Below are 15,015 nucleotides of genomic sequence, written 5' to 3' on the forward strand. Positions count from 1 at the left end.
AATTCTGCCCGAACCCAGAGTACTCCCCCGTGGTAAGAGTAGATGGAACTAGAGATGGAACTGAAAGAGAGGAGATGGGGTGGAGGTGGGATGCTGATAAACTGTCAAGGAACCAGTGTGGGTTCTGCTGATATTATCCTGTCCTAGATTGATTACTGATTGCTCCCCACTGGTGCTGATTGGGTTAATTAACTGCACCTGCTCCTCCCGAACCTTGTTTATCAAACCTCATTTGACTAAAATATTTGTTTTGGAGGTGGAAGTTTGAGGTTTGCGCTAGTTGGTGTGCAGTTGTGAGAATTTAGGTGTGTGAGTTGTTGAATTGTGTGTTAGCAATTGAGAAAAACTGTAATAGGAATCCATGCAATTGGGAATTTTGAGTGAGGGCAAAAGATTTTCCCATGCAGATTTAGCAACAAGTTCACGTTCACAGATTCGACACATTGATCAACAGAAAGCTGCTTAGTTTGACAGTGACTTGAGTGAGCTGTGCTTCATACATCGCTGCACTGTTGACAATAGACATTGGATCTTTTTTGCCTGGAGTATTTCACTAATGTGACCGCACCCTGATCCAACTGATGTTTCAGCAATGACTTGATCAGACTTCATCCTCACTAAATTTTCTTAACATTTGAAATTCAAATGACATTATGGAGCATTGCCAGGAGAGCTGTAAGTGTTGTTGTATCTTCTCTTCACAGAGCATCATGTTGTTTGATGCTGATTAAACCCTCCTCCATCTCACCTGCTTACAGAGGGCATGACCCTGTGTATTTGTCTGACTCCACACAGTATTTAGCTGAGCTCCTAACACCATAAGCATCAAGTCGTAACCTGCGTCTTCTCAGAGTTGTCTTTTGGTTGTTCCCATACACAGCTCTGGGATTTTTAACAGGGATTTTTCATCCTATGCCTATATTGTGGGATTTTTCCCCCCCGGCTAACATTAGGACAACACAATTGTTAAGTACTTATTTCAGGATGGCTTTTACATCTTTTATTAACAAAGTTCGGGAGAAGCACGTTCAGATAATTAACACGGGTGGAGAGCACTCAGCAATCATGATTAAAACGTGTATATATAGACTCAGCAGTCTCACCTCATTTCTCTGACAGTTTAGCAGCGTCCCTCCACCACCCCTTCTCCACTCTTCTAGTCCTAAACCACCTTACATACGGGGGGGAGTACTCTGGGTTCGGGCCGAATTCCGAGCTCGGAGCCCTCCCCCCGGACAGCACGCCAAATACGCATTATACTTTATTCCCTTTAATTGTATGTGAACTCGTGAATTGACTACTGTGGCCTGTTGCATGAAGCCGTTTTTTGTTGCTACCCAGTTAAGTTTGAGCAAACTCTTGTTTTTAGGGCTCAATATGGTGGATTGTTTTTAGCGGTGTTCATGGTAACTTGCGCTCCACGGCTAACCTTCTGTGGAGCAGGTTTCATCTGGGTTAGAGATCGCAAACCAAAACTACTGGACCTATAAGATGTGAGCAAAGTGACATATATCTGATGCAATAAAGCCATGCCTCCTATATCTTTTGCTACAAATTAAAGCACTTTATAGTGAAAACATTTATTGCTGCTAATTATTTAATATATTTATATTAGATTTTTTTAATATATATTTGTATAATTATTATATGAACTGACAAGTAATATTATACTATAATATTGTAATATATAAAATAATACTTACATTGATATAAATATATACATATAAATACAAGTTTTAATATATAAAGAAAAATATAAAATTATTAAATTGATCAAAAGCAACAGTAAAGACGAGTACACACAAATAATCAGATAGAGTAACAAGTATGTGTATTTGGCGTGGTATCTTGGTATTTTGGAATGAATCCAGAGTACTCCTCCCGTATCCCAGGCTGGGAAAAGAAACCATGCAGCCAAGAGTGAGGAGTCTGGGTGGAAGAGGGATGTTCCCAAACACGGGAATAAAAACATTCTAAATGTTACAAAGATTTAGGTTTAAAAAAAAAAAATTCTTTTGAAAAAACTTCCAATCCAAATATTCCTTCTGGTTTTATGATCACATTAGAAGTGGATGGTGAAAGAGCACAGCAGACAGCTATAGATTAAAACACAAAGCGCTGAGGAGGTGACCAGGTGTCACATATTCCCCAGAGCAACTGCTCACGGTCCTGCAAACCATTGACCCCTGCTGTGGGCTCAATCATTTGCAGACCATTCAAGAGCGTTAGCAGACTAACTCACAGCCCTGAATTAATTAACATCGTACTCTTAGGCCCGGTTTCACATACAGGGTTTAGATTAAGCCAGGATTAGACCTAGTTTAATTAGAAGTGGCTTTTATAAACTTGCCTTAGAAAATAAACATTACTGGTGTGCATCTTGAGACACAACAATGGCACTGGTGTATTTTTAAGATCTTTTCTTTCAGTTAAAACAGCTCAAACATGCATTTTAGTCTGGGACTAGGCTTAAGCCTTGTTTATGAAACCGGGGAAAAGTGTCATGATTTAAAGTAAGTCTTCTGTTCACACTGAAAACGAAAAAAAGAAGAACACACTCAAAGGTTTTTGATGCAAGGAGACACGCCATGAAACATATCTTAAAATCTGTCAACTTTAATCTCTTGAAGACAATAGTATTAAATACGTGTTATATTGCTTTTCCAGTTTTACTAATGAATTAAGAACAGAGTTTATTCTCACGTGAAACAGGAAATGCTTCATATGTAGCAAGGTGAGTCTGGAACAATATTTACATGAAATACAAAAATAGAAATTCACAAAATAGTATTACAGATAAATTTACAATAACCAACTCTATAAAATTACAAATATAGTTCTATAAAAAGCTATTTAAATAATCTTACAGCTCAAGTGTTTCAGAGAGCACAGCCATTACTGTCAAATGTGTGTTTCTTATGCATTTGTTTGAGTTTGTTGGTATGGGCGCAGGTATAGAAAAAGTCTTGGCGAACTTCATCGTTCAACGTGTGAAACCAGAAGCATGTGTTCTCCGTCTTCACAGACGTTCAGGTTTGTCAGGTGCGGTCAGGCTGTCAATGTGGTGGGCTCCAGTCATCCCGTCTCTAACTCACATGCCTTTAAGGGGGGGAAAGCAAGAGGAGAACATATTTAGAACATTTCCGGGTCCTCTGTGTCAAGGTTATTCTTGGTGTGTACGTCGTGGGTCCTCTTTTTATGAACACCTTTCAATGAACTCTGAATTAAATAATAAATTAGCTGCATCAGCGCATGTACAGAAGCATTTACTGTAGTAGCTTACCCCGACACCATTGGGGAAAGTTTAAAGGGTTCTACATAAATGTACATTTTCAAGGCACATCAGCAAAAAACTGGCCATAAAGGTCAGAGAGAAAGACAGTTGTTCAAAAAACTGTACAATATGACTGCTTTCTCTGTGGCAGGTAATATCAGTGGTGAACTTCCAGTTTGAGTCATTGAAGGTCTATACACATGCATTCCCCTCTCTCTCTCTATCTCTCTCTCTCTCTCTCTCTCTCTCTCTCTCTGAGGAAAGTTACAGCTCTCTAGAGTGTAGGAGCGCTCCAAAACAAATCAACTTAACTGTGTTAATGCATCACTGAGAAAGTGTAGGAGTGAGTGTACGATTGACCCAATGATTATCATTTTTCAAAAACACCCGTTGATTCAAGAGTGTCTTGTTTCTGCTCATAATCTCCATGTACTGCCCCATATCTGATGATTGATAAAATGAGTGGGGTGGTATCTTTTTAATAAAAAAATACAGTAAAAACAGCAATATTGTGAAAAATTACTATTTAAAATAACTATATATTAATGTGATTTTTTTCCACTGATGGTATAGCTGAATTTTCAGCATCATTACCCCAGTCTTTAGTGTCACATGATCCTTCAGAAATCATTCTGATATGCTGCTCAAGAAACATTTCTTATTATTATCAATTTTGAAAAGGTTTTGTGGAAACTGTGATGCATTTTTAATCAATCTAATGCGTTCTTGTAAAAAAAAATATAAAAGATATACTTAAAGTCTGCTAAATTTGAACAAGTCATTTTGTACTTAATGTGCTTTAGTTATCCGGAAACATACTTAAGTATATCTTTAGTTGAACTTCAGCACTATGTGCTAAAATGGAACTATTGCAAGTATACTTTACGTACACTTTAAATAGCTTGCATTTAAAGACTGATATTATACAGAGATAATACTATACTAATAGTGATATTAAAACACATTTCAAGCTTAATTTTAAGAAATGTGCATTGTGCAATAAAGTAGTACTCCAAAAAAAGTTGAATTATAATATTTATATCATTAAGTCTCAAGCGATATGTCAGTAAATATTATAATGCGGTTTTGTAGTAAACTTAGTATGAAATAAACATATTTTAAATACATTTTGCTATAGGCTTTTCACTAGGGTGGTCATAAACAAAGATATCATGCTGCAAATTATTTGCATCATGCACACAAAATTTGACCGCAAAACATTTTTTTTTTTGTAGTATTGTAGTTAGTATTGTAGTCTTTAAATTCATGTCCTTCAGCACTTACTCGCTAATGTTCTGTCAAGGTCAGCAATGAAGTCCTCTAGCTCTTTAGTGTCTCCAAGTTTAGCTGAAGAGAACAATATACAGTTGATCAACACACAGTATAGAAAATAAACCCCCCAAAAAAATACTCATTAGTGTTAAATATATAAAACAGAAATGTTTGAACTCACGTTTAGGAGATGTGATCAAGGGACTATTTGAAGAGGTGGAGAAGACGCTGGGAGAGTTGAGCTTCTCATCACTGAAGCTGAAACTGTTTCTGTTCAAGGACTCTGCACCTGTTACAGAAGGAAAAAGAGACAGAGGAAGTCAGAAATGAAAAACTGAAGCTTCCTGTATGTGTGCAGCATGTGTTCCTCTAACTCCACACCAGTGGTTCTCAACAGGTGGCTCACGACCCCTAATAGTGATAGAGCGCAGACAGCAGGGAAAAGGCAAAGTTATAATGCCAATAATGCAATGCAACTAAACAAACCAATCTGCTGTGATAGTGCGTGCCGGAAACGAAATCCTCATTACCATATCTGAATTTCTGCTCCAGAGGTTTCCTCATAACTTGTATACAGTGATATGAACAGTAACTATTTTACTGTATCAATTTGAGCAGAGTTCTCTTCTTTCATGCAAAGTGGATTCGCAGCGCTGAAAACATTTATCTTCTTGACATGTCGACAAAACACACCAAACTCGTCCAGGCCTCAACTGCAACTACAGTGTTTCAGGGTCAAAGTAGACGTCGTTCACCGGCAGCCAATGAAGACCAATGAAGGCAGGCATTATGCAAATTTGCAAAACAGGAAGGAATTGCTGACGACTCATTTCAGCAGCTCAGCATCAATTCTTTATTTTAGGAATTAGGAGACGATAACTTTATTCGTCGTTCACTTTGATCATTAAAACTTTGCAGACCTTTTACATTCAGCTATACTGCACACTGCATGAAAGGTAATATTTGAAAAGGCATAATAGGGGCACTTTAAATAACATTTCACTCGCAACATCTGTACGCATTTCCTTGCCGAGAGCATGAAATCATTGAAATCCAAGGGACAACTAGACAAACTCTAGCCTAAAAGTCTATAGAATTTAGTGAGCGTTCGTTAAACCATTGGAGCGGCACTGTTCTCTACCAAACATGTGCACTGACCCATAACCAGAGGGGGTAGGGGGTGTCGTGGGGGTTAATCCATGCTAGCAGAGCAGGTTGAGTTTGTAATCAATGCATACTCCTCTAATAACAGCTTCTCTCTCGAGCGAGCACACTTTCAAAGCAGTTTCAACCGTGACCCAGCCTCCAGCAGGTTAATTTAAAGCCAAAGATCTGACCCGGTAGGCCACACTCCATCTTAAAAAAAAAAAAATTTGTTTACACATTCTTAGTTAAAGGCAGAGCAGGCGTGCTATTACACGGAAGCTCAACTTTGCCCAACGCGTCAGTCATTACACCCTCCTGCCTACGTGCTTGAAGCCCTAATAAATACAGAGGATCTTCTCAGCTAACACTGCACCATCTACATTAGTGGTTCGCAAGCCTAAAATTGGTCAAATAACAATATAATTATGCATTATTAGTATAGTAAATTAAATACACTTGTGAAAAAGAAATGCGCTTAATTGTATCGGATGTGCACTTGTAGTGTACTTCAAATCTTAAAAGTATATTTTTTTTAAAAGAACTGTACATGCAGATAATAAAATATTAATGAAATTAATATTAAGTGTACTTAAAGCGAGTACACTTTTATGATTGTTTCTTAACACACTTAAGTACACTTTTAAAAAGTGCACTTTGCAATGTCAAATAAAGTTTTACTGTAAAGTACATTTTAAATCATTGTTTTTATAATTTTTTGTCGTGCTTTAAAGAAGCACTTATTTTGATGTTGACGTGGTAAAGCACATATAAAGTATTTGACTATAATCTGTGTTATTTGAAATTACCTTTATATTTTAAATGTACTAAATTGCTACTTTCATTACAAATGTATATTTTAGTCTACCATAAATGCTTGTCAGTAAATTTAGCAGTGCAGTTTAACCATATTACCAATTATTTTAACCACTTTAACCATATTATGAAATTACATATAAGATGTACTTAAGTCCTACTTAAGTCAAACAGCTAACTCCACTGAAAATAAATTAACTATAATACATTTTCATTTAATTGCAATTAACATGCAGCTAAGTGTCTAAATACGTTACATCCAGTTTGCACTTAATGTGATTTTAAAGTATATTATTTCTGTAACAAATACTTTTTTTTTTTAAAGTATGCTAAAGCGTACTACTTTTTATCGAGAGTATGCTTTTGAAAGGAAGGAGAAAACACTTCCTTTGTTGATGTTTTATCCAATGTTAAATCCTGTAGTCCTGAAGCAGAACCGCTTGAAGCCACTAAACTAGATCAATGGCACGTGTGACAAAATGGCATCAGGATTGATTGCCAACATGCAGTTGCACAGATCCATGAGGGTGATTCAAAGCACATAACACCATTCTGGTCCTCTGACTGCACCACAGCACAGATTCTGACACATTCCCTGTTTGTTCCAGAAGGAAAACTGTGAGGTAAAGAGAGATCACTTGTTGCTTAATCATTAAACACAAGATCACTTCCAGAACAAAAGTGCCCATTTATACTGACATGGTTCCGCTTCTTTTGAACCTTTCTATGCAATTATAAGCGACCAAATTAAAGTCTTCCATATCCATTCATGACGCAATCCTTGTTCAGATTCTGGATAATCTCCAGTTGTAGGATTGATGGAATAATCATACAGTGAACCTGTGTGTGTCTCATAACAGCTATTACAACTGAATAGTGAGAGACTATAAACCAGGAAAATTAACCGACCAGTATTTGCATATGTGTGTATGTGTGTGTCAAGTTCTTATAGCCCGTTTACTGTCAGTGTCCCAGTAGCAGGACATTTGTTTTTTTGTATTGCCTTTTTCCTTATCCCATACTTAAGTAATCATCATGGAAACAGTACTTTAAAATCTTTTAGTGGGCTCAATTTTTGTAATTTGAACTCCAAATTTGGAACACAACTTGGTTAGACATAATGGCTTTGATTTTCATTTTATTTGGTAAAATATAGATTTTGTAAAAAAAAAAAAAAAAAAAAGTTTATTTCAGTATAGGCCTATTCTTTTTTTTTTTTTAAAGGGATAGTTCACTTTGAAATTAATTTGTGGTATGTTTTAGCTTACCTCAAGGGCATCCAAGATGTAGGTGTCTTTGTTTCCGCAGTAGTTTCAATTTTGATATTTTTAGGTCAAACCGTTCTTGTCTGTCAGTGATATAATGCAGGTCTATGGTCACTTCCTCAAAGAGCATGCACAGAGAAGTCCAATTTAAACATGATTTAATGACTCGTAAATGTAAGTACACATTGATGGCCTAAGACACAAAACGAGCAGTTTGTGTGAGAAAACGAACAGTATTTATATCGTTTTTACCTCTTGTAAACACAGCCACGTCCAAGTGATCTGTGGGCGCGGGCGCGGGCGCTTCGGTCTTTTCCGGCAAGCGCCGGAAGTGATCTCTCGCGCGTGTACGTCATGTTTTTAAACATTAAATCATGTTTAATTTGGACTTCTCTGTGCATGCTCTTTGAGGAAGTGACCATAGACCTGCATTATATGACTGACAAGAACGGTTTGACCTAAAAATATCAAAATTGAAACTACTGCAGAAACAAAGACACCTACATCTTGGATGACCTTGAGGTAAACTAAAACATACCACAAATTAATTTCAAAGTGAACTATCCCTTTAAATGCTTTCACTTCTACTGAGTGCCGTACCATAGGCATGTTGCAAAGCATTCATTAACATTCATGAAAAGGGGGGTGACATGACAAGGCAGTTAACAGGTTAAAAGACGTTTAATGAAACCCAGCTGCTCTTTGTGCTGGTGTGTGGTCTCAGATTAGATTAGATTAGATCAGATTATGCAGTGTTCAGTGTAACTGAGGAGGCTGTGGAGCTTAAATCGTGACGAGATAACGATAACCCAAAGGCACGCGCGGGCGCTGCTATCAAACAACTTGACACGTCAAATGCAACTTATGCCTGCATACTAGACTAGTGCACCGCATACTGCATACTCACTCTCAGAGTCGCTGATGCCGCTGTCGCTGACGCTCGCGCTGCTCCGTCTCTTCATGGTTTTCAAGTGTTCATCATATCTGAAGTGTCTCTTTTCCACGGGGGACGTGAAATCCTCAATGACAGCGTCGAATTCACACAATACGGCGTTCAGACCGTCATCATCCTCAAGAAATGCTAGAAAATGCACGCAAAGTTTGTTTCAGTCTGGACACAGAATAAGTAGGCTATATTATGATAATATGATTCTTGCACTGGTTTAGTAGGCTACGTTTAGATCTGAACTAGTCGTAGGATACTTAATTTTACTATTAAAATGTATTATTAAACATTAGACTTACATTTGCTGTGTGACTTTATCTTTGGAGACTTCATCTTCTACGCTGCTTTAGTGTCCAATTCCGAAATATCCGATATAAGATAAAATTCCTTCTGTTTCCCCTTGTTAACGCACACTGTGTCTGAGCTCGTGCGGTCGGTGGGGTTGTTTTAAATGTGTCCCGGCTCCGGGAGGGGGCGTGGCCTGACGGAGGCGTGTCGGACGTGGGAAACGCGTCGCCAATGAGACGCTCGCGCTTGTTTTAGCCCTCCGTGTGAGTTACAGGGACTGGCGTCATTCACTCCTGAAGTATGTGTTTGTAAACAGCTACTGTGACACATGCACGACATCAGTGATGCTTTATTTTTAACCATAACTCCATCCTGGTCAGTGGTCACTCTTCATTTTGCGATGACTTCACTTGTTGCAATGTTTGACCAGCAATAGAGTAATAATGTTACAGGAAAAATGCTTGCAAAGTGTGTAATGTAATAGCCTACGGAATGTAAATATATCTCAAAATGCATTGCGGTTCTAAAAGCCCTTTGGAATGTCCACATCTGAGTGTGTCTCCATATACTTTTCGAAAAAGTAAAATTATTCATACTTTGTTTCATCTAATATATTAATAACAATAGTGACATTTGTAAAGTTTTGGAGAATAGGCTACAGGTAGAATCAGTCAATTTACTTTGCTCAGTTTTTTTCTTAATTAAAATCCACAGACACATAGGACATAAAGTAATACAATTCTTAAAATATAAATGTTAAAATATAGCCCAATATTAAAGTTTAAATAAGAGTTAAAAACAAGTTTAAATAGGTATATTTGATCAATGGGTAACACTTTACAATAAGGTTTCATTAACATGAACTAATAATGAACTGCACTTTGTTCATGTTAATTTCAACATTTACTAATACATTAAAATAAAATGTTGTAGCCTATTTGTTAACATTACTGTGAACTAACATGAAAAACAAACAAAATAAACAGCTGTATATGTAACAACAAATATAGTAACAAATCTATTGCTCATGGTTAGCATGTTTAGTTCATGTTAATACTAATGTTAACGAATGAAACCTTATTGCAAAGTGTTACTGATCAATGATATTATAATATACTGTAGCCTATATGGAAATAAAACCAAATTATCAATAACCAATCCCTTTTCTTTTTTCTATTCCCCAAAATAATGTATTTTTAAAAGATGATTATGATAAATATTCCAAAAGTACTTGGTGCTTTACCAAATAATGTAATATTTTGAATGTAACTTAAGGTAAACTTGTAAAATTGAATAGAACTTTCTTGATTGTATCACTTTTTATAAAAATGCATTGTGTGTGTGTCTGTGTGTATAACCCTAACTTTTTTTTTAGTGTTTTAGCTTTTTACTCTTATTTAGGTGTTAAATTCAAAGGATCCCCGTGTCAAGTTTAATCATTGTCCTGCTGTTGTCATTCATTCATAAAACCGATCTGGTCCAAGTTAAGTTCCTGCAGACATCTGGTGGTGACTAAATGAATGTGCACTCATGTTATTCACTCATGGCAATAAGATTAGATTCAGATACAGAACCTTTTTTTATGGCCAGGCCAGATGTGTTCACATGTCATATTGCCATCAATACTTGATGTGCAATAAGCACATAAACGGCAGGTTATGCGAAAGCACAGAAATCTTTGATTACAGGCCAAACAAGACATGAAAACATTTCCTACCTTCACCACAGGCAGTTTAACCGTAAGCCAGACAATGTTTTTGAGGCCTACACTTTTTAAATTGAAAGGAAGTCGCATTTCTTCTTAGTGTGAGGAACATTTTGAAAGTCTAAAGTGCTATTTTCCATTACAAAGAACCTCTCTTTTTAGGAGTGCAACTGCTAAATCATTCTGCTTGTTGTTGTTTTTAGTGCGGGGTGTGGGATTTATCAGTTAAAAAAGAGTTCTTCACACCTTTGGTGGTGGAGTTAACAGGTAGACACATGGTTAAACAAGACATGTGTTTGCAGCTGCACTTGCCTGCTGACTTTAGGGTTTAAATGCGCATGGAAGGTGTTAAAAGACGACACTTAGAGTCTGAGAGGCTGAAAACTGCTCAGTTCACAAAATAAAAAGTTTTCAAGGATTTGCTGAATGTTGCTGTCAAAAAAAAAACCAACAATAGCAATTTTAATGAGTGATTTCCATTATGACTATATATATATATATACAGCATTTAATTAGAAAAATATAGTCACTATAGCAATTTAATGACTATTTAACATTTTTATAATTTCCGTGACGTTTCCAGGCTTTTAAATGTCCAGAATCTCCATTACATTGGGAACAGTCCCAGACTAAAATGCATGTTTGAGCTGTTTTAACTGAAAGCAACTTGCACTGAGATATCTTAAATATGTCAGCGCCATTGTTTTGTCTCAAGATACACATCAGTAATGATTTTTTTATCTAAGGCACTTTTATAAAAGCTATTAAATGTTCTAATTGAACTATGGTCTAATCCTGGCTTAATCTAAACCCTGTATCTTTGACCCTGATCACAACTGTTATAAGATGTATACATTTCATAAAAAAATAATTACTTATTGCACATTTTATTTTCATATTCACTTCCAAACACATCCGAGAGTCAATCCAAACTACACAATGACAACATATTTCTCTCAAGTCCCAAAAACATTATACATGATGTCAAATAATCAAGACAAACTTTAGACATGATACAATCTCAATTTAAAGTGCAATACAGTCCCGGTTTTCCAGAATGCTATGGTTGTCAAATCAAAACAAAAGATTGAAATCAAGCCAGTTAGAGATGTGCTGGAGTCTCATTGATGCAGGGATTTGCTTGTAAAAGACATTAAACATCACTAATATGTTAGAGGTTTAAGCGCACGTTTTGCAAATATTTCACATTGAGGCTGAAATATAAGTGCTCTCATTTAGTTAAGATTAAGGGTGTGAAGTTTTTGTCCTTGTTTTTAATCTCAATTGGTTTCAATGCTTATGACGCTCTGAATGCTTTTGGCAGTGGCGCCCACTAGTGTTCATACTGGAGTCAGCTAAAGCTTTAGTAATGCATTACACAACTGTCCATTTCTCTCTGGTTCAGTTCAAATCACGCTTGCATAATATATATTTTTATATTTCTAGTGCAAAAATAATAGTAATTTTTCTGTATCCGTAAACATATCAGAAAGCTCATGGTGCACAAGAATTAGGGCCATTCTGATCGTCAGGCATTCTCCAGATTGCCTTCAGAATTTTAAATAGACTATATAGCAACCTTGGAATTTTCACAAAATAGCCATAACCATTAAATATGACATTGAAAAAAGCATGCAAAGTTATTACAGACAGAAAATGTTATAACAGGCTCCTGAGTCGAGTCATCATGTCATTGAGCAGGTTTCTGGAGAGTTACAAATGCTCTTAAAGGGATAATTCACCCAGAAATGAAAATTCTGTCATCATTTACTCACCCTCAAGTTGTTCCAAACCTGTATGAGTTTCTTTCCTCTGCTGAACACAAAAGAAGAGATTTTAAAGAACGCTGGTAATCAAACAGTTGACTGTAGCCATTGACTTCCATTGTATTTTTTTCCTACTATGGAATTCAATGGGTGCCGTCAACTGTTTGATTACCACCGTTCTTCAAAATATCTTTTGTGTTCAACAGAAGAAAGAAACTCATACAGGTTTGGAACAACTTGAGGATGAGTAAGTAATGACAGAATTAAGATGTTTGGGGGAACTATCCCTTTAAATAATAATATGCCGTAATAGGGCAGGTACAACAAACATCACTTGCTTCATAATATGAGGTTTAACAAAACAAACCCCCCGATTGATCCATTGTATTTGTAAACTGAACGTGCACCAACTGAAATCCTGTAGACACACTCCTCTGTAATCACTCTTTCTGAAAGCTGAGTACACCCTCACATTTTCCAATAAACCTAAATTATTGCATGGAACTGACTATACGGGCCAAAGTGTATTAGCATAAACAGTGTGTCTTCTCCTGTTGACCAGCGAGCTGTATGAAGCTGCTCTCGCTTGGCTGTTTCAGTCTCAGAGGCTTGTGATTCTTCAGCCTGTAGGCCAACGTGAGGAAAATGGCATCTACGTGCTCTTTTTCTGCAGGGTCTCTTGCAGATGTCTCAAAAAGAGGAAAGTTGTAGCTATCAGCCAGTCGCTGAGCTGAAAACGTGGACACTTCTCTCGTTCCTCTTAAGTCACATTTGTTCCCAACTAGGATGCGGGGTACCATGGGAGGGACTGAGTGCCGGACACACTCCTCAATCCAGTCCGGCAGACTCTCGAATGAAGCCAGACTGCTCACGTCATACACAAAGATGATGGCGTGGACATTGCGGTAGTAATGCTCAACCATACTCTTCCTGAAGCGCTCCTGTCCAGCCGTGTCCCAGATCTGCAACTGAGAATACAGTTTACATCATAGTAGACAACAGTAAAGAGAAGAACAGGGCTAGTTGTCATAAAGGCTTTATCTAAGCGGTTTTGGGTCCAAAGTCCTATTATACACGTGTAGAAAATCAGCACATCAGTGAATTGACATGCAGTTAATTCAATTATTTGAATTATATATTTAACCAATACTGAACTAGCCCCACTGTACCCTGTTCAAGATTACTACTCTGTGTTTATTAACCTCCAGATGCTGGCAGAGTCAAAATACTAAAAATTATTTGCACCAACATTTGTTTAACCAATAATTAACTAATCTTTTTTTTAACCACTACATTAAAAATATTTAAAATGGTGTTTGTGCACCACTGAGCAGACTTCACCCAGAAATGAACAGTCAACAACAAAACACAGTGAACCCATTGTGGAGAAGAATGTAAATAGTTGTTATTCAAGGTCAAAACGCTTTTTGCAGCTTTTCATATCTGTGAAATAAACTCTACGGGTCCTTACCTTTATGTATTCTCCATCAAGTTGCAGGGTCCTCTCTCTAAAATCTACTCCTATTGTTGCCTCGGGGTTTTTGAGAAATTTCCCACCGCAAAACCGGTAAGTTAGGCAAGTCTTTCCAACATTTGAATCCCCAATAACGATAATTTTAAACACCCTCGACTGAGGACAGTCATATTCCTGACACGAGTCATTCGCGAGACTGTCTCTTGTGTAAATCGTCGCGAATTCATTGCTGCCCGTTGTGTTTTCTATTGCCATAGCTCCTCTGATACACGAAAAATATCGCGAGAGGATAAGAACGAGAGCTTAACGTGAACTCCCATGACCTGGCTTCAGCCATTCTCTGCTTCAGCTTTGTTCATTATACAGGCCTATAAAGTACTCACTTCTTTTTATATATATCAAATGTAAATTTATGTCCCTTTTACACTTCATTTTCCTGGTTAAATAAACATTACATAAAAAGAGATTCCAAATACAATTCTATTTTGTATTTTTACACTTAATATGTAATATTCTTTTTATTAAAACCAAGTATAAATTTAATCAAGTTAGTGTTTTTACGCATTTTTACATTTATTCCAAAATAATGACTAAAGGAAATAACAACTTAAACAATAAATATTACTTGTGAACTAATGTTCAGCTTTTCTTTTTGATAGTCAACTTATTTTCAGCAGTCATCAAGCTTGTAGACACTTGTCAAAGACAGACACAGACACGAAGATGTACCTTTAATTTCCCCAAACTGATTGCTCACTAAAAAAAAAAACACGGTCATCATGTCTTCAGGCCATTTCAAGTTTGATTTTGACGTGACATAAAGCGGTGATATCTAAATGGCTGAGTTGTTTACTTACTTTTGAATTAGTTTGAATTTAGAATTAGTTGAATTAGTGGTGCAGGTATGACATCACTTTATAGGCCAAAACGCGGAAGCGAATTAGCATTTTAGCACTTCCGGTTCCATCGTCCCGAAGTCAATGGGTTTTTTGAATGGGGTTTTGGTTAATAAGGTCTGAGGTGAACACAAGCTCAAGACACTTTCAAGTTTTATTCCACGACATAA

General features: G+C 36.8%; 2 protein-coding genes across 4 annotated transcripts; both read right to left on the reverse strand.

Moving 5' to 3' along the window:
* Positions 1 to 2,600: 2,600 nt before the first annotated feature.
* On the reverse strand, positions 2,601 to 9,173 carry rgcc (regulator of cell cycle). Of its 2 annotated transcripts, XM_056252187.1 has the most exons (5): positions 9,016 to 9,173; positions 8,678 to 8,851; positions 4,728 to 4,835; positions 4,559 to 4,621; positions 2,601 to 3,099 (listed from the first exon to the last, which is right to left on the reverse strand). In XM_056252187.1, the coding sequence occupies exons 1-5, from the start codon at positions 9,047 to 9,049 to the stop codon at positions 3,092 to 3,094; spliced, it is 387 nt and encodes a 128-aa protein (XP_056108162.1). In that variant the 5' UTR covers positions 9,050 to 9,173; the 3' UTR covers positions 2,601 to 3,091. The 2 variants fall into 2 exon arrangements, with proteins under 2 accessions (XP_056108162.1, XP_056108161.1); XM_056252186.1 differs by lacking the exon at positions 2,601 to 3,099 and having other exon boundaries at positions 4,548 to 4,621.
* Positions 9,174 to 12,925: 3,752 nt separating this feature from the next.
* Positions 12,926 to 14,263, reverse strand: zgc:101559 (Ras-related protein Rab-33B-like). 2 transcript variants are annotated; one of them, XM_056252185.1, is made up of 2 exons: positions 13,947 to 14,263; positions 12,926 to 13,437 (listed from the first exon to the last, which is right to left on the reverse strand). In XM_056252185.1, the coding sequence occupies exons 1-2, from the start codon at positions 14,202 to 14,204 to the stop codon at positions 13,003 to 13,005; spliced, it is 693 nt and encodes a 230-aa protein (XP_056108160.1). In that variant the 5' UTR covers positions 14,205 to 14,263; the 3' UTR covers positions 12,926 to 13,002. The 2 variants fall into 2 exon arrangements, with proteins under 2 accessions (XP_056108160.1, XP_056108159.1); XM_056252184.1 differs by having other exon boundaries at positions 12,926 to 13,443; positions 13,947 to 14,256.
* Positions 14,264 to 15,015: the final 752 nt, after the last annotated feature.

This window comes from Rhinichthys klamathensis, unplaced genomic scaffold (genome assembly GCF_029890125.1).
Source record: "Rhinichthys klamathensis goyatoka isolate OS25496 unplaced genomic scaffold, OSU_Roscu_1.1 h1tg000093l_1, whole genome shotgun sequence".
Classification (NCBI taxonomy): Eukaryota; Metazoa; Chordata; class Actinopteri; order Cypriniformes; family Leuciscidae; genus Rhinichthys; species Rhinichthys klamathensis.